Here is a 24,867-nt window from a genome sequence, read left to right as displayed (position 1 = left end):
AGGTTATTCTTATTTCGTTCTTCAATTAGTGATGAGTAGAAGATGTCCTAGCTTTACGGAGGGCTTTTTTATAGAGCAACAAACTCTTTTTCCAGGCTAAGTGAGATCTTCTAAATTAGTGAGACGCCATTTCCTCTCCAACCTTACGGGTTATCTGCTTTAAGCTACGAGTTTGTGAGTTATACCACGGAGTCATTATATACCCATACATATATACATATATATATATCACTGCCATTGTGAGTCTTTTATTTAAGAATACGGACACATCCTTATATCACAATGAAATTGACAGTTTTACAAAATGGTGTGAAAGGAACTTTCTTGTGATTAATACTGCGCTGCTTAAAGGCACTGCGCAGGCGGTGGTTTGAATCATATTTGTCTAATAGATTACAATTTGTTCATGTAAATGGGGAATCTTCTTCACAGACTAAAGTTAATTATGGAGTTCCACAAGGTTCTGTGCTAGGACCAATTTTATTCACTTTATATATGCTTCCCTTAGGCAGTATTATTAGACGGTATTGCTTAAATTTTCATTGTTACGCAGATGATACCCAGCTTTATCTATCCATGAAGCCAGAGGACACACACCAATTAGCTAAACTGCAGGATTGTCTTACAGACATAAAGACATGGATGACCTCTAATTTCCTGCTTTTAAACTCAGATAAAACTGAAGTTATTGTACTTGGCCCCACAAATCTTAGAAACATGGTGTCTAACCAGATCCTTACTCTGGATGGCATTACCCTGACCTCTAGTAATACTGTGAGAAATCTTGGAGTCATTTTTGATCAGGATATGTCATTCAAAGCGCATATTAAACAAATATGTAGGACTGCTTTTTTGCATTTACGCAATATCTCTAAAATCAGAAAGGTCTTGTCTCAGAGTGATGCTGAAAACTAATTCATGCATTTATTTCCTCTAGGCTGGACTATTGTAATTCATTATTATCAGGTTGTCCTAAAAGTTCCCTAAAAAGCCTTCAGTTAATTCAAAATGCTGCAGCTAGAGTACTGACGGGGACTAGAAGGAGAGAGCATATCTCACCTATATTGGCCTCTCTTCATTGGCTTCCTGTTAATTCTAGAATAGAATTTAAAATTCTTCTTCTTACTTATAAGGTTTTGAATAATCAGGTCCCATCTTATCTTAGGGACCTCGTAGTACCATATCACCCAATAGAGCGCTTCGCTCTCAGACTGCAGGCTTACTTGTAGTTCCTAGGGTTTGTAAGAGTAGAATGGGAGGCAGAGCCTTCAGCTTTCAGGCTCCTCTCCTGTGGAACCAGCTCCCAATTCAGATCAGGGAGACAGACACCCTCTCTACTTTTAAGATTAGGCTTAAAACTTCCTTTTTGCTAAAGCTTATAGTTAGGGCTGGATCAGGTGACCCTGAACCATCCCTTAGTTATGCTGCTATAGACGTAGACTGCTGGGGGGTTCCCATGATGCACTGTTTCTTTCTCTTTTTGCTCTGTATGCACCACTCTGCATTTAATCATTAGTGATCGATCTCTGCTCCCCTCCACAGCATGTCTTTTTCCTGGTTCTCTCCCTCAGCCCCAACCAGTCCCAGCAGAAGACTGCCCCTCCCTGAGCCTGGTTCTGCTGGAGGTTTCTTCCTGTTAAAAGGGAGTTTTTCCTTCCCACTGTAGCCAAGTGCTTGCTCACAGGGGGTCGTTTTGACCGTGGGGGTTTTACATAATTATTGTATGGCCTTGCCTTACAATATAAAGCGCCTTGGGGCAACTGTTTGTTGTGATTTGGCGCTATATAAAAAAAATTGATTGATTGATTAATCCAACAAAAACACAAGAAATTGTTTTTGACCCTCGGCATGTATGTGAGCATGAACCTGTCCACATAGATAATGTGATCATCCAGCAAGTGGACTCCTACAGATATCTTGGGGTCCACATGGACAGTGCTCTCTCCTGGAAGGCTCACATTGACTCTCTCTGCTCACGGCTGCAACAGAGGCTGTATTTTTTAAGGAGGTTGAGGCTGTATGGAGTGGGAATTAACATCTTGCTTGTTTTTTACAGAGCAACACTTGAGAGTCTTATTCGTTATGGGCTTACAGTGTGGTTTGGTACCTTGTCTGTCCAGCTGAAAAACAAGCTTGCTCACATCCATAAAACAGCCATTAAAGTAGTAGGGCTAAAAGATTACCTGTCTATTCAAGCCTTATATGAAGAGGCAGTGGTAAGAAGAGGGAAAATCATTTCACCTAGAGCATCCTCTTTACAGTGAATATGTCCTGTTGCCTTCAGGACGGAGACTGAGGGTGCCACAGTGTCGGACTAACAGATTTAAGCTGTCCTTTGTCCCATCTTCTATTAAACTGCTGAACACTAGATCTTCACGTACATCAGCTTTTCTGCATAGTACTTAACCTGCACTTTACCAACTCTGTGGTTGAATGTGTGTTGTTTGTATCTGTTTTTATTGTGTTTTATTATTTATTTATTTATTTATTGTATTGTATTGTTTTTAATCAATATGTAGCACTGTGCCCAGGACAAATTTCCCTTTGGGGACAATAACGTTTTTTCTATTCTATTCTATATACATACATGCACACATACACATATACACACACGTACACACATACCTATAAACATACACATATACATATGCATATATATAAACATGATTGGGATTGAAAGGGAGATAGGAGCATCTTCTTTCCAATATGTGAAGTAGAGTTTAGATGTGATAAGATGACATTAGTGCATTGATTTGTAAATGAGTTGTTGCACATGATTTGTGGACATAATACTGCACGTGATTTGTGGAAATAATAATATTGCACGTGATCTGTGGAAATATTAATAATATTGCACGTGATCTGTGGACATATTATTGCATGTGGTTATTTCACAGTGTTATTGTACAGTCTGACAGCAGCAGGGAGGAACGACCTGCGGTATCGTTCCTTCTTGCACTGAGGGTGCCTCAGTCTGTCACTGAACGAGCTGCTCAGCTCCACTACAGTTCGGTGCAGAGGGTGAGAGGAGTTGTCAATGATGGATTTGAACTTGGTTAACACCCTCCTCTCAGCCACCTCCTCCAGAGAGTCCAGAGGACAGCCCAGGACAGAGCTGGACTTCCTGACCAGCTTGTTCAGTCTCTTTCTCTCCCGCTCTGTGCTGCCTGGGGCCCAACAGACGACAGCATAGAGGAGAGCAGAGGCTACAACAGAGTCATAGCAGGTCTTAAGCAGAGGCCTGCTCACTCCAAAGGATCTCAGTCTCCTCAGGAGGTGGAGGTGACTGACCTTTTTTGTACAAGGCATCGGTGTTGTGAGTCCAGTCCAGTTTGCTGTTGAGGTGAACACCCAGGTATTTGAAACTGTCCACAGTCTTTATGTCCTCCCCCTGGATGTTCACCGGTGGGTGAGGTGGTGGTTTCCTCCTGAAGTCGATCACCATCTCCTTCGTCTTACTGGTGTTGAGACACAAGTGGTTGCGCTCACACCAGTCCACGAAGTCTGTGATGACCGACCGGTACTCCAGCTCGTTCCCCTCAGACACGCGACCCACAATGGCGGAGTCATCAGAGAACTTCTGGAGGTGGCAGATGTCCATGTTGTAGGTGAAGTCCGAGGTGTAGAGGGTGAAGAGGAAAGGCGAGAGGATGGTGCCCTGGGGGACCCCGGTGCTGCACCTTACCACCTCAGACTGACAGCCGTGCAGCCGCACGTACTGTGGGCGGTCAGTGAGGTAGTTGATGGTCCAGGCGGTGAGATGTCCATCCACACCTGCATCCACCAAATCCCCCCGCAGCAGTGCTGGTCTGATGTTGTGGAAAAAGCGCTGGAGAAATCAAAGAACATGACTCTCACAGCGCTCCCGCCAGTCTCCAGCTGGGTGGGCACTCGCTGCAGGAGTAAGTACGCGTGCACATGCATGAGGTTGTGAAATTACTGGAAATGACCTTTGACCTTGTTTGATGTGCATTCACAGGGCATGGACGCTAACTAGGGATGGGTATCAGGAACCAGTTCTTTTCAGGTATTGTTAAGAAATGATTCGCTCCACCAATATCAATCAATCAATCAATTTTTTTATATAGCGCCAAATCACAACAAACAGTTGCCCCAAGGCGCTTTATATTGTAAGGCAAGGCCATACAATAATAATTATTATAGCAGCATAACTAAGGGATGGATATCAAGAGCCTTTTTGCTCAATGATTCCCTTATTGGTCCTTCAGAGCGGCTGTTGTTTTCGGGGGTGTTTGATCATGATCATTTCTCTACATTGATTACAGACCCTGCAGCAAGTCTGTAATCAACCGTTTCCACAGCGCGGCTTTGTTCTGAACCTTGAATCAATGAAGCAGTGATTCAATCTGCTGCGTCGTTGGTTCTTTGATTATTTCGCTTTATCTTCATTTTTTCCCACTAAAACCTTAAAGAGCATATGTCTGTGAGTAATATTTACCTTTACCTACCTGTTATGGTCTTTTGAAACAGTTGATAGATGTATTTTCTAACTTAAAAACGGGACCGATGCTAACGCATTAGCATGTCTATGGCATTTTCAATGTTAAAGTTAGCATTAAGCTGTTCACATCTCAGCACGTTTGTGTGCATTTGCTTTCTCTATAATGATTAATGGCTCAGCATTTGTTGTTGTAAAAGAGTCAAATGTATTAAAAATTGCCATTTTTTAAACTGATTTTTATTTATATATTATTAATAATAATAGCAACAACAACAGTAATAATAACTCATAATAACTAATAATGCTACAATACATGAATAATGCTACATTATCGATAAGCCGAATCAATAATGGCATGGATATCGATATACCCATCCCTAACGCTAACATCTGTTACCTGGTTTCAAAAACTGCGTTTATTTTTTTTTAAAGTGTTTATTTCTTGCCAACTTTTACAAAACATATTAGATTTATGCAGAAAAATCTATTTTGAAGTGTTTTCCACCATCTTGGTTTATTTTGTTCAGACAAGCACCAAGCCTTTGATTGGCTGTCGCTGTGTGCTTCCCAGCATCCCTCACAAAAGGCAGGGAAAGCCCCCAAGTGATCTGTGATGTTGCTGTGGTCACTGCCAAAAACTGTATGTGTCGCTGCCAAATATAGTTCAAGGCTTGTTTGAAATTTTCCCCTTCAGGAGAACTATTTATTAATTATTTTCCAGACAACAGGAATTTTAATCATATTGGCAATGTCATATTATGAACCTTTATTTAAAGGCTAATAAATAAAATTACAGTGGTGCCAAAGCAAATTCTTTTTATGACTTAAATCTTAAAAGGTCCAATGACTTTACACCTTTAAGATGAAACTTACTGAAGGGAGATAATTAATGAAAGTGACCTATAGTGCAAAACTAATAACTCATTCATTTTCTATACCTGCTTATTCCAATTAAATGTCACAGGGAGGGGTGAGGGGCAGTCATGGGGTGACAGGCAGGATTCACCCTGGACAGAATGGCAGTCTGTCGCAGGGTCACGTCGAGACAGACAAATTAATTCACATTCACACCTATGGTCAATTTAAAGTTTCCAATTCACCTAACCTGCATGTGTTTGGATGTGGGAGGAAGCTGGAGCACCCGGAGGGAACTCACACACACACGGGAAGAACATGCAAACTCCTCACAGAAAGGGCACAGGTGGGAATCGATCCCATGACCTTCTTGCTGTGAGGCAATAATCAGTGGTGGGCACACTTCCGATAATCTGATAACAGATAATTATCGAAGATAATGTTTTCATTATCGGATTATCTTTTTAGATAAATTTTAAAACCATCATCGGACTAATTATCTTCCGATGAATTGCCGTCCGATTAACTTTTAGACCGATAACGTAGTAAACTAAGCTGAACAGTGAAAAACATTTTAAAATCAATCAATCAACATTCATTTATAAAGCGCTTTACAGCACCGACTGGTGTCCAAAGTGCTTAACATTAAAAACACAAGTTTACAAAAATAAAACACATATAAAATAAAATTTTAAAACAACACATAAAAAAGAACATAAAAATAACAGAACATGTCACCTCCCCACTAAGTGTTAAAAGCCAGTTTAAATAAATAAGTCTTTAACTTAGATTTAAAAAGTACTAGGTCAGGAATAGTACGTAACTCAAGAGGTAGTTCATTCCACAGTCTGGGGCCGGCTACCGCCAAAGCATGATCACCCCAGCGTTTATATCTTGACCTTGGAACATCTAAGTAAAGCTGGCCAGACGCCCTTAATGTCCTACTGTAGGTGCACAAAGTTAAAATTTCAGACAAGTAGGGAGGTGCAAGGCCATAAATACCTTTAAAAACAAACATTAAAATTTTAAAATCAATTCTAAAACGAACTGGAAGCCAGTGGAGTGAGTACAGGACGGGCGTAATATGCTCTAAAAGTGTTTGTTAAAAGACGAGCAGCAGCTTTCTGCACCAACTGGAGACGTGCAAGAGACGACTGATTAATGCCCGAATAAAGTGCATTACAATAATCAAGTCTGGAGCTGATGAAAGCATGAATGGCGTCTCAAGATCATGTCTACTGAGAAAGTGCTTTATTTTAGCCAAAAGGCAAAGTTGGAAAAAACTAGCTTTGACAACAGAGTTTATCTGTTGATCAAACCTCAGACAGGTGTCAAATATCACAAATAAATTCTTGACAGCTTTTTTTACATAGTTAGCCAAAGCACCCAAATTTGGAGTTACCACATTTGGTTTGCCAGAGCGCTCAAACACCATGATCTCAGTTTTACCATCATTCAGGTAAAGGAGGGTTTGGGACAGCCACTGCTTTACATCACGGATACAATTAAATAATGATGACAAAGCATCACTCCCATTAGTCCTCACAGGCAGATAGATTTGCAGATCATCTGCATAACAATGAAAGGACAGGTTGTGCTGGGTTATAATTGACCCCAATGGCAGAATGTACAAAGAAAATAGAATCGGCTCAAGGACAGAACCCTGCGGCACTCCACAGCACAAAGGAGCAGTTGATGAGGAAAGGTCCCCAATCATGACAGAAAAGCTCCTTTCAGCCAAATATGATCTAAACCACTTAAGTGCAGTACCATGAATGTCAATAAAATGTTCCAACTGGGAAACAAGTACTGTGTGATCCACAGTATCAAAGGCTGCTGTGAGGTCCAACAGAACCAGCACAGCGGGATTCCCTGCATCCACTGACAGAGTGATGTCATTATGAACTTTTAAAAGTGCTGACTCAGTGCTGTGTCGTGATGTAAACCCAGACTGGAATTTTTCAAGGATGAGATTGTCTTCTAAAAATGATTGTAACTGTAAAAAGACAACCTTTTCTAAAACCTTAGACAGAAATGGCAGATGAGACACAGTTCTCCGTAAGTTGGAGAGGAAATGGCGTCTCACTAATTTAGAAGATCTTCACTTAGCCTGGAAAAAGAGTCTGTTGCTCTATAAAAAAGCCCTCCGTAAAGCTAGGACATCTTCTACTCATCACTAATTGAAGAAATAAGAACAACCCCAGGTTTCTTTTCAGCACTGTAGCCAGGCTGACAAAGAGTCAGAGCTCCATTGAGCTGAGTATTCCATTAACTTAACTAGTAATGACTTCATGACTTTCTTTGCTAACAAAATTTTAACTATTAGAGAAAAAATTACTCATAACCATCCCAAAGACGTATCGTTATCTTTGGCTGCTTTCAGTGATGCCGGTTTTGGTTAGACTCTTTCTCTCCGATTGTTCTGTCTGAGTTATTTTCATTAGTTACTTCATCCAAACCATCAACATGTTGATTAGACCCCATTCCTACCAGGCTGCTCAAGGAAGCCCTACCATTATTTAATGCTTCGATCTTAATATGATCAATCTATCTTTGTTAGTTGGCTATGTATCACAGGCTTTTAAGGTGGCAGTAATTAACCATTACTTAAAAAGCCATCACTTGACCCAGCTATCTTAGCTAATTATAGGCCAATCTCCAACCTTCCTTTTCTCTCAAAAATTCTTGAAAGGGTAGTTGTAAAACAGCTAACTGATCATCTGCAGAGGAATGGTCTATTTGAAGAGTTTCAGTCAGGTTTTAGAATTCATCATAGTACAGAAACAGCATTAGTGAAGGTTACAAATGATCTTCTTATGGCCTCGGACAGTGGACTCATCTCTGTGCTTGTTCTGTTAGACCTCAGTGCTGCTTTTGATACTGTTGACCATAAAATTTTATTACAGAGATTAGAGCATGCCATAGGTATTAAAGGCACTGCGTTGCGGTGGTTTGAATCATATTTGTCGGCATCCATCCCACTTTAGAGGGAGCAGCTCTCATTTCTAGAAATCTGGCCAATTTTTTGGGATCCTCCAAACTGTGACTGTCTAGCGTTGGGACCAGGAGGCAGAGCTGTGGTCTTATACACCTCTCTGCAGCTTCTCTCCCCCTGCCATCCCCTCATTACCCATCCCCGTAGAGACGGTGCCTGCTCCCAGACCACCATAACCAGCAAAAATCTATTTAAGCATAAAATTCAAAAAGAAAAAATAATATAGCACCTTCAATTGCACCACAGACTAAAACAGTTAAATGTGGTCTATTAAACATTAGGTCTCTTTCTTCTAAGTCCCTGTTGGTAAATGATATAATAATTGATCAACGTATTGATTTATTCTGCCTAACAGAAACTTGGTTACAGCAGGATGAATATGTTAGTTTAAATGAGTCAACACCCCCCGAGTCACACTAACTGTCAGAATGCTCGTAGCACGGGCCGGGGCGGAGGATTAGCAGCAATCTTCCATTCCAGCTTATTAATTAATCAAAAACCTAGACAGAGCTTTAATTCATTTGAAAGCTTGTATCTTAGTCTTGTCCATCCAAATTGGAAGTCCCAAAAAAGTTTTATTTGTTATTATCTATCGTCCACCTGGTCGTTACTGTGAGTTTCTCTGTGAATTTTCAGACCTTTTGTCTGACTTAGTGCTTAGCTCAGATAAGATAATTATAGTGGGCGATTTAACATCCACACAGATGCTGAGAATGACAGCCTCAACACTTCATTTAATCTATTATTAGACTCTATCGGCTTTGCTCAAAAAGTAAATGAGTCCACCCCCACTTTAATCATATTTTAGATCTTGTTCTGACTTATGGTATGGAAATAGAAGACTTAACAGTATTCCCTGAAAACTCCCTTTTGTCTGATCATTTTTTAATAACATTTACATTTACCCTGATGGACTACCCTGCAGTGGGGAATAAGTTTCATTACACTAGAAGTCTTTCAGAAAGCGCTGTAACTAGGTTTAAGGATATGATTCCTTCTTTATGTTCTCTAATGTCATATACCAACACAGAGCAGAGTAGCTACCTAAACTCTGTAAGGGAGTTAGAGTATCTTGTCAATAGTTTTACATCCTCATTGAAGACAACTTTGGATGCTGTAGCTCCTCTGAAAAAGAGAGCTTTAAATCAGAAGTGTCTGACTCCGTGGTATAACTCACAAACTCGTAGCTTAAAGCAGATAACCGTAAGTTGGAGAGGAAATGGCGTCTCACTAATTTAGAAGATCTTCACTTAGCCTGGAAAAAGAGTTTGTTGCTCTATAAGAAAGCCCTTCGTGAAGCTAGGACATCTTTCTACTCATCACTAATTGAAGAAATAAGAACAACCCCAGGTTTCTTTTCAGCACTGTAGCCAGGCTGACAAAGAGTCAGAGCTCTATTGAGCTGAGTATTCCATTAACTTTAACTAGTAATGACTTCATGACTTTCTTTGCTAACAAAATTTTGACTATTAGAGAAAAAATTACTCATAACCATCCCAAAGATGTATCGTTATCTTTGGCTGCTTTCAGTGATGCCGGTATTTGGTTAGACTCTTTCTCTCCGATTGTTCTGTCTGAGTTATTTTCATTAGTTACTTTCATCCAAACCATCAACATGCTTATTAGACCCCATTCCTGCCAGGCTGCTCAAGGAAGTCCTACCATTATTTAATGCTTCAATCTTAAATATGATCATCTATCTTTGTTAGTTGGTTATGTACCACAGGCCTTTAAGGTGGCAGTAATTAAACCATTACTTAAAAAGCCATCACTTGACCCAGCTATCTTAGCTATTATAGGCCAATCTCCAACCTTCCTTTTCTCTCAAAGATTCTTGAGAGGGTAGTTGTAAAACAGCTAACTGATCACCTGCAGAGGAATGGTCTATTTGAAGAGTTTCAGTCAGGTTTTAGAATTCATCATAGTACAGAAACAGCATTAGTGAAGGTTACAATGATCTTCTTATGGCTTCGGACAGTGGACTTATCTCTGTGCTTGTTCTGTTGACCTCAGTGCTGCTTTTGATACTGTTTGACCATAAAATTTTATTACAGAGATTAGAGCATGTCATAGGTATTAAAGGCATTGCGCTGCGGTGGTTTGAATCATATTTGTCTAATAGATTACAGTTTGTTCATGTAAATGGGGAATCTTCTTCACAGACTAAAGTTAATTATGGAGTTCCACAAGGTTCTGTGCTAGGACCAATTTTATTCACTTTATACATGCTTCCCTTAGGCAGTATTATTAGACGGTATTGCTTAAATTTTCATTATTATTATTGTACTTGGCCCCACAAATCTTAGAACATGGTCTCTAAACCAGATCCTTACTCTGGATGGCATTACCCTGACCTCTAGTAATACTGTGAGAAATCTTGGAGTCATTTTGATCAGGATATGTCCTTCAATGCGCATATTAGCAAATATGTAGGACTGCTTTTTTCCATTTGCGCAATATCTCTAAAATTAGAAAGGTCTTGTCTCAGAGTGATGCTGAAAAGCTAATTCATGCATTTATTTCCTCTAGGCTGGACTATTGTAATTCATTATTATCAGGTTGTCCTAAAAGTTCCCTGAAAGCCTTCAGTTAATTCAAAATGCTGCAGCTAGAGTACTGACAGGGACTAGAAGGAGAGAGCATATCTCACCCATATTGGCCTCTCTTCATTGGCTTCCTGTTAATTCTAGAATAGAATTTAAAATTCTTCTTCTTACTTATAAGGTTTTGAATAATCAGGTCCCATCTTATCTTAGGGACCTCATAGTACATATACCCCATTAGAGCGCTTCGCTCTCAGGCTGCGGGCTTACTTGTAGTTCCTAGGGTTTGTAAGAGTAGAATGGGAGGCAGAGCCTTCAGCTTTCAGGCTCCTCGCCTGTGGAACCAGCTCCCAATTCAGATCAGGGAGACAGATACCCTCTCTAACTTTTAAGATTAGGCTTAAAACTTTCCTTTTCGCTAAGGCTTATAGTTAGGCTGGACCGGGTGACCCTGGACCATCCCTTGGTTATGTTGCTTTAGACGTAGACTGTGTTTCATAATTATTGTATGGCCTTGCCTTGCAATGTGGAGCGCCTTGGGGCAACTGTTTGTTGTGATTTGGCGCTATACAAGAAAAAAGTTGATTGATTGAAATGGGGAATCTTCTTCACAGACTAAAGTTAATTATGGAGTTCCACAAGGTTCTGTGCTAGGACCAATTTTATTCACTTTATACATGCTTCCCTTAGGCAGTATTATTAGACGGTATTGCTTAAATTTTCATTGTTAAGCAGATGATACCCAGCTTTATCTATCCATGAAGCCAGAGGACACACACCAATTAGCTAAACTGCAGGATTGTCTTACAGACATAAAGACATGGATGACCTCTAATTTCCTGCTTTTAAACTCAGATAAAACTGAAGTTATTGTACTTGGCCCCACAAATCTTAGAAACATGGTGTCTAACCAGATCCTTACTCTGGATGGCATTACCCTGAGCTCTAGTAATACTGTGAGAAATCTTGGAGTCATTTTTGATCAGGATATGTCATTCAAAGCGCATATTAAACAAATATGTAGGACTGCTTTTTTGCATTTACGCAATATCTCTAAAATCAGAAAGGTCTTGTCTCAGAGTGATGCTGAAAAACTAATTCATGCATTTATTTCCTCTAGGCTGGACTATTGTAATTCATTATTATCAGGTTGTCCTAAAAGTTCCCTAAAAAGCCTTCAGTTAATTCAAAATGCTGCAGCTAGAGTACTGACGGGGACTAGAAGGAGAGAGCATATCTCACCCATACTGGCCTCTCTTCATTGGCTTCCTGTTAATTCTAGAATAGAATTAAATTCTTCTTCTTACTTATAAGGTTTTGAATAATCAGGTCCCATCTTATCTTAGGGACCTCGTAGTACCATATCACCCCAATAGAGCGCTTCGCTCTCAGACTGCAGGCTTACTTGTAGTTCCTAGGGTTTGTAAGAGTAGAATGGGAGGCAGAGCCTTCAGCTTTCAGGCTCCTCTCCTGTGGAACCAGCTCCCAATTCAGATCAGGGAGACAGACACTCTCTCTACTTTTAAGATTAGGCTTAAAACTTTCCTTTTTGCTAAAGCTTATAGTTTAGGGCTGGATCAGGTGACCCTGAACCGTCCCTTAGTTATGCTGCTATAGACGTGGACTGCTGGGGGGTTCCCATGATGCATTGTTTCTTTCTCTTTTTGCTCTGTATGCACCACTCTGCATTTAATCATTAGTGATCGATCTCTGCTCCCCTCCACAGCATGTCTTTTTCCTGGTTCTCTCCCTCGGCCCCAACCAGTCCCAGCAGAGGACTGCCCCTCCCTGAGCCTGGTTCTGCTGGAGGTTTCTTCCTGTTAGAGGGGAGTTTTTCCTTCCCACTGTGGCCAGGTGCTTGCTCACAGGGGGTCGTTTTGCCGTTGGGGTTTTTGCGTAATTGTTGTGTGGCCTTGCCTTACAATATAAAGCGCCTTGGGGCAACTGTTTGTTGTGATTTGGCGCTATATAAAAAAATTGATTGATTGATTGATAAAAGTTAGGAGACCCGCCCCAACAGTATTAAAAACCTCCTTCAGCACCTCAGCTGGAACAACATCAAAAGGACAACTTGTAGATTTTATGTGTTTTACAACATCAGCGAGAGATGTAAAAGAAATGGGCTCAAACTGCTCGAGCACAGCAGAATGTGCACGAGGAGCAGACAACTCAACATTACAGTTCTGATCAGCGTTCTGTCTGACTGATGAAACCTTATCAATAAAAAACTGAAGAAACTCCTCACAGGTTGTGGTTGTAGCGTCCATCAAAACAGAGGTGTGTGGATTTACAACTGAGTTTATAGTCTGAAATAACACACTGGGACGATGACAACTGCTCGAAATAATATGAGACAGATATTGTGCTTTTGCCTCCTTCACAGCCTTCTGATAGTGAGTCAGACTGTCCCTCAGAAAACCCAGAGACACCTGTAGTTTGTCCTTTTTCCATTTTCTCTCCGCCCGTCTGCAGCGTTGCCTGAGGGCACGGGTCGTGGCATTTAAGCAGGGGTCGGATTTTGATTTCCTGGATTTGCAGCGCATCGGTGCAACAGAGTCCAAAATGACTGTGCATGTAGAGTGGAAAGAAGAGAGGATGTTATCTGGGAGTAATGGAGAAACCAGTCCATTCATGGCATAAAACTGAGAGTCCATGAAGGTAGCAGCAAAGTCCCCCGCTGTCAAGGAGGTAACCAAACGGCGGCGAGAGACAGGAACAAGTGGCTTACTAGCAGATGGAGGAGCAATAAATTCAAAAATAACAGGAAAGTGATCTGAAATAGCAGCATCTGTTATGTCCTTAAGTGAAACTGAGAGCCCAAAAGAAATAACCAGGTCCAAGGTGTGTCCAAGATTATGTGTTGGTCCATCCACAACTTGTGTTAGACCAAAAGAGTTCAGGAGGCTTTTAAAATCATCAGCCAGCTAATTAGAAGGACAACAGATATGAACATTAAAATCACCACAGACCAAAACTTTATCATATTTTGGAATAAAATCTGCCAGAAACTCAGAAAACTCCTGAAAAAAAATCCTTATTAAATTTTGGTGGACGGTAAACAACAGCACAGAGCACAGGACAGTCGAACTCCATCACAAACAACTGAAGTTGAAAAGTGGAGTAGGCATTAGAAGATAAAAATCGGCATTTAATGCTGTCTTTAAAAAACCGTGGCCACACCCCCGCCTCGACCTGAGGCTCGCGAGGAGCTGAAAAATGAGCAGTCGGGGGGAGGAGCTCAGAAAAGGCGCTATTTTCACCTGGTTTCAGTCAGGTCTCCGTTAACAGGAGAAAGTCCAGATCACGACTGGAGAAAAAGTCATTCAGAATGAAAGTCTTACTTGTGAGTGACCTTGTGTTGATGAGCGCCACACGGACTGAGCGCACGTCAGTCTGCTGCGAGACGACTGAGCGGGCGCAGGTTCTCCTGCACGCAGCCACGACTGCAGCTCCTCACAGGACGGCGACGCGGAAGTGGAGACCCGGCACCCCGGACAACCGGCTGGAGCCACCGATAGCAAAAAGTCAGGGAATGCCGCACGTCGTAGCCGTCATATGGTGTGAAGAATCCGGCCATGAATTGTCGTGGAGCATGTTTGCAGGAAGCAGCCAGTCACACTCTGAGCCGAACACAGACTCCGCCTCTCTTCCCGCGTCCTCTGCGGCGCAGACGCCGAGGCAACACGCCAAGCGGCCAGCATAGAAAGTCCGGTACGGCCAGGAGTGTTCATGGCAGTATTCGCCCCAAGAAGTACTAAGCGTCTGGTTCCAGTAGATGGCAGTGTTCTATTTATTTTAACCCGGTTATATCAGATGGTGGTCAAATCAACTTTTTGGCTTTTTTTTTTTCTTTTTACAAATTAAGTTTAAAAACAAAACAACAACAAAAAAAAACATTACTAGACAGCTCTGCAGTTGGATGCTTGTAGCTCTTCAGCAGCAGGAGGTGGTTGTGAGATGTTAAAGCTTGTTACTCCACTACACGATGCAGGACGCGTGATTAACCTGAAACTCGGTTCAAAAAATTCTCGCACGAATGAAAAACCATCTGAAAAATTGCCAAAACATGCACAGTGTAAAGCCAACATTTATGTGTCAAGATAAGGCTTTTCAGAACTGACCAACTGTTAACCTTGTCCTTTGTTTTATCTGTTTTCATTATTTATTATTGCATTTTAACCTGTGAAGTGTTTTGTGACTTATGTCTGTGAAAGGCACTATATAAATAAATTTACTTACTAATATTGAGTGCACGTTTTACAACATCATAAAAGTTTTAAAACATGCACACATCATCAAACGTGCGCACGGCATTAATAAAACATGCGCACATTCTCTCCACATGCAAAACATTTTGCGATGACACTTCCAGGGCTCCGTAAAAATGCCTGTTTTTACAAATAAAAATGGAATATTTTACAAAATCACATTTATCTTTAAACCAACACATGACACGTCGCATTAACGTGTTGGTTTACATAATGAATGACTGAACCAATCAGTGTTTAGCAGAGGCACTTTTACCCAGAATGCTTTGCAGTCTGTGTTTGTTACAAAACCTCAGAATTAGTGCATTATTCAACATTAAAATATATATATTTTAACTTTGTACAAATGACAGAATTGACATTAATGGAGTTATTCTATCAGTATTAATGTTATTTATAAATGAAAAACCATAACTCAGCATGACTTTATTTTTCAAGACCTCCGCCTGACTGGAGTGTTGTAATTGATAGAGAGCTGGCCTTATGGCTGCTCTCTGAGTGCCTCTGTGTTGGAAGCGCTGTAATAAACAAGTGCTTCCAGCAGGGGCAGAATGTTGAAAGAAAAATGATGATTATGATTAGTAGAGAGCTGATTTTGTGGGTGCTCTCAGGATTCGTCTGTGCTGTGTTCTACAGGGGGCAGCATAGTCAAACATTCTGGCTCATTCTTTGGGTCTTGTGTCGCTTTTGATGCTTTCAAAAGCGATCGTGTTAAAAATTAATTTCAGCTTCTTAGTAATTGCAAATGTACCGGAGACAACACTGGTGGTTTATCGGTTTATCTTTATCAAAGATAACTTTTCAGTTATCTTATTATCTGTTATCGAAGTTAATTTTTTGGTTATCTGTGCCCACCACTGGCAACAATGCTAACCACTAAGTCACTGTGCTGCTGCAAAACTAGCAATACATGATACAATATGGTCACTGTCCAAAAAAGTGATAAATACTGTGATATTATTTTTAAGTGCTATTGCCCACTCTTAAATAAGCCATTATGAACAAAAGCAAAATCACATCAGCACACAGAGCCTGGCTTGAAGCAATTCTACTTTCTACTAAGGGCTGAGATACCTGGAAAAGCAGCAGCATCGACAGCTGACCCCTCCACACCAGGGTGCGGTGTCCGAGTGGGCAGTTAGCAGGCAGAAAGCCCAGCAGCTCGCAGGCCCTGCCAGCCACGTCCTCCAGCTCAATCTGTTGGGCAACCACTAAAAACAGGAGGAGGACGTTCATGAGCCCGCCCTCAGACAGCTCCTGCATCTTCTTTGGGGAAAACTTGGAGTAAATCCTGAAGGCAAATGGTAGGATGAGACATTTTATAAACATGGCTGAAATAAACAGATAAGATGAATTCACTAAAAATAAATAAACTGTGGCAGCATTGCCTTTTTTACAATGCAGTAACAGTCTATTTCATTAATTTTATTTACTTCCACTGATAACTTTCCAGAAGCAATTTGTTGTTCTGAAAACACTGACTTTAAATGCTGACTAAGTGAACTTTCCACCCCCACTGTGCAAACCAACACCTGCCTCCATCACCTTGTCAGCTCCAGGGGAGAGCCTGGGCTGAACAGCTTGTGTGTGTGTGTGTGTTTGTTAGGGAGGAAGACAAAGCGAGTGAGGGTGTAAGAATAGAGAACCACCCAACATGCCGTTAGATCCTGCAGGCACTGTGGAGAAATGCCTTTAAAGATCATGTTAAATGTCAGAGACACTCAGACACACAGCGGTAGGCGCTTGGTACCTCTCTCTACAGCCAAACCAATTTACTGCAACACCAGGGAGAGATCAATAAAACCACACACACACACACACACACACACACACACACACACACACACGTTCTCCTTGCTGTTTGCTGCCTGGAAGGAAAACACAAGGCTGGAGACCCCCACCTCCCCACCACCTAACACAGATGCAGCCCACACAGGTGAATAGAGCTGCTGTCTGGGTCAAAACACAAACTGTGAGCATCCAGAGACAAGGTTGGACTACGAAGTATGACTCATAGAAAACCAAGAAAGGAACTGAGCGAGACCAAGTAAATGCTGAAGTCATCTTAGCTACACCCACTGAGCACTGCAAGTGGAGAAAGTGGCCAAGCGTGCAGTCAGAGTGTGATGGGATGGAGATTTAAATAGATCAATGTGGAATATGTAAGAGGGATAGAAGCAGCACATTGGGGATTTTCTGTGTTCTCTCAACCTGTCTGTTTATTCCGGACAGCTTTTTTTTTTTTTTTTTCCTGGAGGCGAGCAGATGCTCCTAAGTCCCAGCGTTGCAGATCAACATGCTTGCAGTCGATCCCATTAATGCTGTTGTACTAGCAAGTATTCCACAGAGCCTGGCCAGGAGCAGGAACATTGCAGAAACACTGGAGCAAATCTCTGCAATGCCTTGTCCCTCCTGAAGGGGGAGGAGGTAGTGCAGATAGTTTGAGAGAAGGAGGAGGAGGAGAGATCTGGACTTGTCCCAGCCCAGTCAGGCTGTTGCCAGACTGCCTACCACCCACACACACACACCCCCCCACTCCCTCTCCATCCGTGCTGGAAAGCAACACAGCTTCGTTAAGGCGAATTATCCACCAGGCATGTTAGCTAATTAGCCCCCGTGTCTGCAGAGCTACTGAGCACATTCCAGACAGAGGAAGTCATTAGGCAAATCTATCTATGGCTGCCTCTCTCTGGCACACAGTCGTCCTTGGTTTTATAGGACGGTCCACTGCTTAATCTTTCCATTCTCCCTCAGTCCAATGGCCCCACAAGATCTGGAACGGGTTGCCTGGTGCAAACTATGTGCACATCAGGAGGAGATTCTGCTGGCTCTGGTCCTTGCAGAAGAGCAGGTGGTTGACTCCTGAGACACCTGCTCCACGGGGGAACCTGAATAAATATCAAAGATGTACTGGTAGACTGTGGTGCACCTGGCACGCACACAAACAAGACAGAAATGTATGACAGTGTGCAAACACCCTCTGTGTGCACCTTCACAGAAGACTACAGACAGAAAGGAACCATGAAATACCAACATCCCTCATCAGGAATTATTTCTCACAGCTTAAGCTCTGTGTTTTTCTTCTTTTACTCCAAAAAGCTATGCAGTGTTGGTGTGTCCTGTCACGTGTTTGTTTGCAAGAATGACTTTACATGATGGAAGTGAATGTGAAGAAGCACTTCTCCACGTGCTTACCGTCCTTTGATCTGTCTCTGTGGGACTCCACCAGCACAAACCTGTGCAAGGCACAGGGCCAGCACTCTGAGGAAGATGTGGAAGGAGTTGGCCGAGCGGTAGAGTTGGGTGTGTCCTGGAGAGTGAATGGGAGAAGGGGAGCAGCAACTGCGAGCATGCTCCAATAGAGCCAGGGGCGTTTTGCACAAAGTGCCCAGCCCTGACACACCGAGCCAAGGCACCGTGAACGAGGCACTCTGGAGTGGAGCGACACAAAGGAGAACCATAATGTAATTGTACAGGAACATAACTTGAATAAAAATACAAAAAACAAAAAGGAAAAATATCCTAAACCAAATGCAGCATTTATGATACAAGATGAAATTAATGTGCAGACATGTTCAAAACACAATGTGTTATGGGTGTTCAGTTGCATTTATTTATTTATTTTTTCTCATTAGCAGCAACAAGACAAACAAGATTATTTTCAGTGGGAACAAAAACACCTCAAGAAAGTGAGTCATTGCAGTAGAAAAAAAGTGTAAGTCAAAAAATGTGATACAACTGGCAGGAAGTGAGCACGCCCCTGTGCAACATCACTTTATTGGTGACAACTGAACATTGTATACCCTTTGAATAATAACTCGGTGCAATGATTTCATGCTCATGCACACTGCATAGCGATACACTGCATCATAATAACAAAACAGTGAACTGCATTATATCTAAGGTAAGCAAGTAGATGACAAAAACAATATTGATGAAAATCCCCAAAGATGAAACACAATGCAGCAAGTCAGTGAAAGGTCATTTATCCAAGTGTAGCGGCTTGCTCGGCGTTGTGTTTGTGAGTCCTCCCACTCACACCATGTGGGACGCATACTCACGCTCTTTGGCATGGGAGGTGGATGCTCTGACCAGTCGGCTAAAACCTGGACTCTGGCTGTCCGGTAAGTGAGGCCTATCAACTACCACATGCACAGCGAGTCCCGCTGGCCATCACACAAGCAGCTGATTTTATCCTCCATATGACAATGTGCTGATAGAATTATCTCTTAACCATCTTTTAGAGTCCTCATCTCTAGTGACTAAGGTTAATTATGGAGTTCCACAAGGTTCTGTGCTAGGACCAATTTTATTCACTTTATACATGCTTCCCTTAGGCAGTATTATTAGAAAGCATTGCTTAAATTTTCATTGTTACGCAGATGATACCCAGCTTTATCTATCCATGAAGCCAGAGGACACACACCAATTAGTTAAACTGCAGGATTGTCTTACAGACATAAAGACATGGATGACCTCTAATTTCCTGCTTTTAAATTCAGATAAAATTGAAGTTATTGTACTTGGCCCCACAAATCTTAGAAACATGGTCTCTAACCAGATCCTTACTCTGGATGGCATTACCCTGACCTCTAGTAATACTGTGAGAAATCTTGGAGTCATTTTTGATCAGGATATGTCCTTCAATGCGCATATTAAGCAAATATGTAGGACTGCTTTTTTCCATTTGCGCAATATCTCTAAAATTAGAAAGGTCTTGTCTCAGAGTGATGCTGAAAAGCTAATTCATGCATTTATTTCCTCTAGGCTGGACTATTGTAATTCATTATTATCAGGTTGTCCTAAAAGTTCCCTGAAAAGCCTTCAGTTAATTCAAAATGCTGCAGCTAGAGTACTGACAGGGACTAGAAGGAGAGAGCATATCTCACCCATATTGGCCTCTCTTCATTGGCTTCCTGTTAATTCTAGAACAGAATTTAAAATTCTTCTTCTTACTTATAAGGTTTTGAATAATCAGGTCCCATCTTATCTTAGGGACCTCGTAGTACCATATCACCCCAATAGAGCGCTTCGCTCTCAGACTGCAGGCTTACTTGTAGTTCCTAGGGTTTGTAAGAGTAGAATGGGAGGCAGAGCCTTCAGCTTTCAGGCTCCTCTCCTGTGGAACCAGCTCCCAATTCAGATCAGGGAGACAGACACCCTCTCTACTTTTAAGATTAGGCTTAAAACTTTCCTTTTTGCTAAAGCTTATAGTTTAGGGCTGGATCAGGTGACCCTGAACCATCCCTTAGTTATGCTGCTATAGACTTAGACTGCTGGGGGGTTCCCATGATGCACTGAGTGTTTCTTTCTCTTTTTGCTCTGTATGCACCACTCTGCATTTAATCATTAGTGATCGATCTCTGCTCCCCTCCACAGCATGTCTTTTTCCTGGTTCTCTCCCTCAGCCCCAACCAGTCCCAGCAGAAGACTGCCCCTCCTTGAACCTGGTTCTGCTGGAGGTTTCTTCCTGTTAAAAGGGAGTTTTTCCTTCCCACTGTCACCAAGTGCTTGCTCACAGGGGGTCGTTCTGACCGTTGGGGTTTTTCTGTAATTATTGTATGGCGTTTGCCTTACAATATAAAGCGCCTTGGGGCAACTGTTTGTTGTGATTTGGCGCTATATAAATAAAATTGATGTGATTTGATTTGATTAGTGGAGGTTTGCCCTCACCAGATTCTTGCTGTAATAGTCCCAGAGGGTGGAGACGACAGTGGTGCTGGGGCCCCAAAGCAGACACAGAGTGAGACAGCAGTGGACATGCATCCGGACCTGCTCTTCTGGGAGCCCTGCCTGAAATGACAAGTACAACATATTGCATGTGAAGTTTAATATATCATATCAGTGATATTACTATATAAGGAAACATGGTGAAAGTGAATTTGGAGTGCTGTAAATGAGTGGATAACTAGGAGCAATGCTGACCTTTAGGTTACAAGTTAACTTTAGCAAGTCCGCCACAAAAGTCCAGTTATCCTCCAGCTGTTTCTGTAAGTACACAGAATATTTGGAAGATCATAAAACGCAACTGCCATCGTCTGTGATGCAGTGCCTTTTGGTGATGTTGCAACTCTGGGCATTAACATTGTCATACTCAGCCTTCTTACCATTTTCTGGATTGTGCCACTGTGACTGTATTGGCCTAATACTGCTAAATGAGTGACCAGCCACCATGCAAATCCCAGAAGGTCTTTACAATGTGGGGGTAGGCTGCTGAAATGTTCTGCTGCAGGCTTCCCTAAAACCAAAGGCCTCAGGAACACGTTCATGTAGTTCCAGAAAGACTACACAAAAACACACAAAGGCTGCAACCGTAAGGTCAGAGTCATATATTTGATGTAGGCTCATGTGCATGTGTGTCTGCATTACCTGCGTGTGCATTATTTTGTTCCTGTGTTCCAGCAGGTGCATAAGTAGGACCCACAGTTCCTTGGTGCAGGAGCAAAGGTAATGATGACTGATCAAAGCCTCCATGGGCCTCACCTGGAAGTCAACACAATCAATTTAATGTAGAATTCAAATATGATAACATTATTGACAGGAATTCTAGCTCAATGTTCCTTACAGCAATGGAAGAAAAAGAAATAATATGAGCTTCGTGCGGCTCATGGTAAGGGGCGTCTTAAACAGGAAGTACCAACTTTTCAGTCACAGTGAAACAGGAAATGTTCAAATCAATCAACTTCAATCAATCAACTTTTTTCTTGTATAGCGCCAAATCACAACAAACAGTTGCCCCAAGGCGCTAGGGCAAACACTTCCTGGCATGGGTGGAGCTAGAGCGGAGGCCGGGGTTTCACTGGACTCTCCTGAAATCTGATTGGACACAGATGATTGACATGTCATGGCACCACACGTCTGGTTGAAAGAACTGCATTTTGAAATCAATTTGTCACATTGACTGCTATGTTCCTCCTGTCCAGTAATTGGTGCTGTGTACCACAAAAAGTTCTAATCCACCTTAGTAGAAGAAGAAGAAAAATGTTTGCTCCAGATTTGAACTGAACACATCGTTTGAGCTATGGACTTCTAATCACACCAAACTTATATTGGTGAGTAAATGACTGTATTTTGTGGCAGAAATGAGGTCCAGGTTGTTAAAAGCAGCATTGCTCCTTTAATTCAGGGGGTGTTATGTACACATTTTTAAACTAACAAGCAGCAGCTGGTTCTCTGTTGGCTTATTAATTCAATTCAATTCAATTTTATTTATATAGCGCCAAATCACAACAAACAGTTGCCCCAAGGCACTTTATATTGTAAGGCAAGGCCATACAATAATTACAGAAAAACCCCAATGGTCAAAACGACCCCCTATGAGCAAGCACTTGACGACAGTGGGAAGGAAAAACTCCCTTTTAACAGGAAGAAACCTCCAGCAGAACCAGGCTCAGGGAGGGGCAGTCTTCTGCTGGGACTGGTTGGGGCTGAGGGAGAGAACCAGGAAAAAGACATGCTGTGGAGGGGAGCAGAGATCAATCACTAATGATTAAATGCAGAGTGGTGCATACAGAGCAAAAAAGAGAAAGAAACACTCAGTGCATTATGGGAACCCCCCAGCAGTCTAAGTCTATAGCAGCATAACTAAGGGATGGTTCAGGGTCACCTGATCCAGCCTTAACTATAAGCTTTAGCAAAAAGGAAAGTTTTAAGCCTAATCTTAAAAGTAGAGAGGGGGTCTGTCTCCCTGATCCGAATTGGGAGCTGGTTCCACAGGAGAGGAGCCTGAAAGCTGAAGGCTCTGCCTCCCATTCTACTCTTACAAACCCTAGGAACTACAAGTAAGCCTGCAGTCTGAGAGCGAAGCGCTCTATTGGGGTGATATGGTACTATGAGGTCCCTAAGATAAGAAGGGACCTGATTATTCAAAACCTTATAAGTAAGAAGAAGAATTTTAAATTCTATTCTAGAATTAACAGGAAGCCAATGAAGAGAGGCCAATATGGGTGAGATATGCTCTCTCCTTCTAGTCCCCGTCAGTACTCTAGCTGCAGCATTTTGAATTAACTGAAGGCTTTTCAGGGAACTTTTAGGACAACCTGATAATAATGAATTACAATAGTCCAGCCTAGAGGAAATAAATGCATGAATTAGTTTTTCAGCATCACTGAGACAAGACCTTTCTAATTTTAGAGATATTGCGTAAATGCAAAAAAGCAGTCTTACATATTTGTTTAATATGCGCATTGAATGACATATCCTGATCAAAAATGACTCCAAGATTTCTCACAGTATTACTAGAGGTCAGGGTAATGCCATCCAGAGTAAGGATCTGGTTAGACACCATGTTTCTAAGATTTGTGGGGCCAAGTACAATAACTTTAGTTTTATCTGAGTTTAAAAGCAGGAAATTAGAGGTCATCCATGTCTTTATGTCTGTAAGACAATCCTGCAGTTTAGCTAATTGGTGTGTGTCCTCTGGCTTCATGGATAGATAAAGCTGGGTATCATCTGCGTAACAATGAAAATTTAAGCAATACCGTCTAATAATACTGCCTAAGGGAAGCATGTATAAAGTGAATAAAATTGGTCCTAGCACAGAACCTTGTGGAACTCCATAATTAACCTTAGTCTGTGAAGAAGATTCCCCATTTACATGAACAAATTGTAATCTATTAGATAAATATGATTCAAACCACTTAGTGCAGCAGATAACTGAAACAATCCTTCAAATGGTGATACAAGCATCAAATTCAGCACAAATACAGCTGGAGCAAAATTAATGGAGCAACTTTAACCTTTGACCCCTGTACAAACTGTAACTGACCTTTGTCACCATTCTTGCTGCTTTTACCTCATAACTCCATAACATTCAGTCACAGATTGTCCAAACTATACCTTTTTGGAATCTTTATGATCAGGCAAATAATGTGGTGTATTACAGAGGTTAGAGCATGTCATAGGTATTAAAGGCACTGCGCTGCGGTGGTTTGAATCATATTTGTCTAATAGATTACAGTTTGTTCATGTAAATGGGGAATCTTCTTCACAGACTAAAGTTAATTATGGAGTTCCACAAGGTTCTGTGCTAGGACCAATTTTATTCACTTTATACATGCTTCCCTTAGCCAGTATTGCTTAAATTTTCATTGTTACGCAGATGATACCCAGCTTTATCTATCCATGAAGCCAGAGGATACACACCAATTAGCTAAACTGCAGGATTGTCTTACAGACATAAAGACATGGATGACCTCTAATTTCCTGCTTTTAAACTCAGATAAAACTGAAGTTATTGTACTTGGCCCCACAAATCTTAGAAGCATGGTGTCTAACCAGATCCTTACTCTGGATGGCATTTCCCTGATCTCTAGTAATACTGTGAGAAATCTTGGAGTCATTTTTGATCAGGATGTGTCATTCAAAGCGCATATTAAACAAATATGTAGGACTGCCTTTTTGCATTTACGCAATATCTCTAAAATCAGAAAGGTCTTGTCTCAGAGTGATGCTGAAAAACTAATTCATGCATTTATTTCCTCTAGGCTGGACTATTGTAATTCATTATTATCAGGTTGTCCTAAAAGTTCCCTAAAAAGCCTTCAGTTGGTTCAGAATGCTGCAGCTAGAGTACTGACGGGGACTAGCAGGAGAGAGCATATCTCACCCGTGTTGGCCTCTCTTCATTGGCTTCCTGTTAATTCTAGAATAGAATTTAAAATTCTTCTTCTTACTTATAAGGTTTTGAATAATCAGGTCCCATCTTATCTTAGGGACCTCGTAGTACCATATTACCCCATTAGA

The 24,867-nt window shown here is 41.6% G+C and overlaps 1 protein-coding gene across 1 annotated transcript in view; it reads right to left on the bottom strand.

Annotated features, from left to right (window-relative positions):
* The window catches only part of mms22l (MMS22-like, DNA repair protein), a 271,386-nt gene that overhangs the window by 173,024 nt on the left and 73,495 nt on the right, over positions 1-24,867 (bottom strand). The window contains 6 exon segments of the mRNA XM_034175438.1: positions 16,198-16,414; positions 18,319-18,554; positions 20,797-20,916; positions 21,049-21,111; positions 21,231-21,407; positions 21,493-21,606. Coding sequence (XP_034031329.1) covers positions 16,198-16,414; positions 18,319-18,554; positions 20,797-20,916; positions 21,049-21,111; positions 21,231-21,407; positions 21,493-21,606 — 927 coding nt within the window.

This window comes from Thalassophryne amazonica, chromosome 7, assembly GCF_902500255.1.
Source record: "Thalassophryne amazonica chromosome 7, fThaAma1.1, whole genome shotgun sequence".
NCBI classification, from domain to species: Eukaryota; Metazoa; Chordata; class Actinopteri; order Batrachoidiformes; family Batrachoididae; genus Thalassophryne; species Thalassophryne amazonica.
The sequence above is the reverse complement of the archived record's forward strand: the minus strand, read 5'-3'. Positions and strand labels throughout refer to the sequence as shown.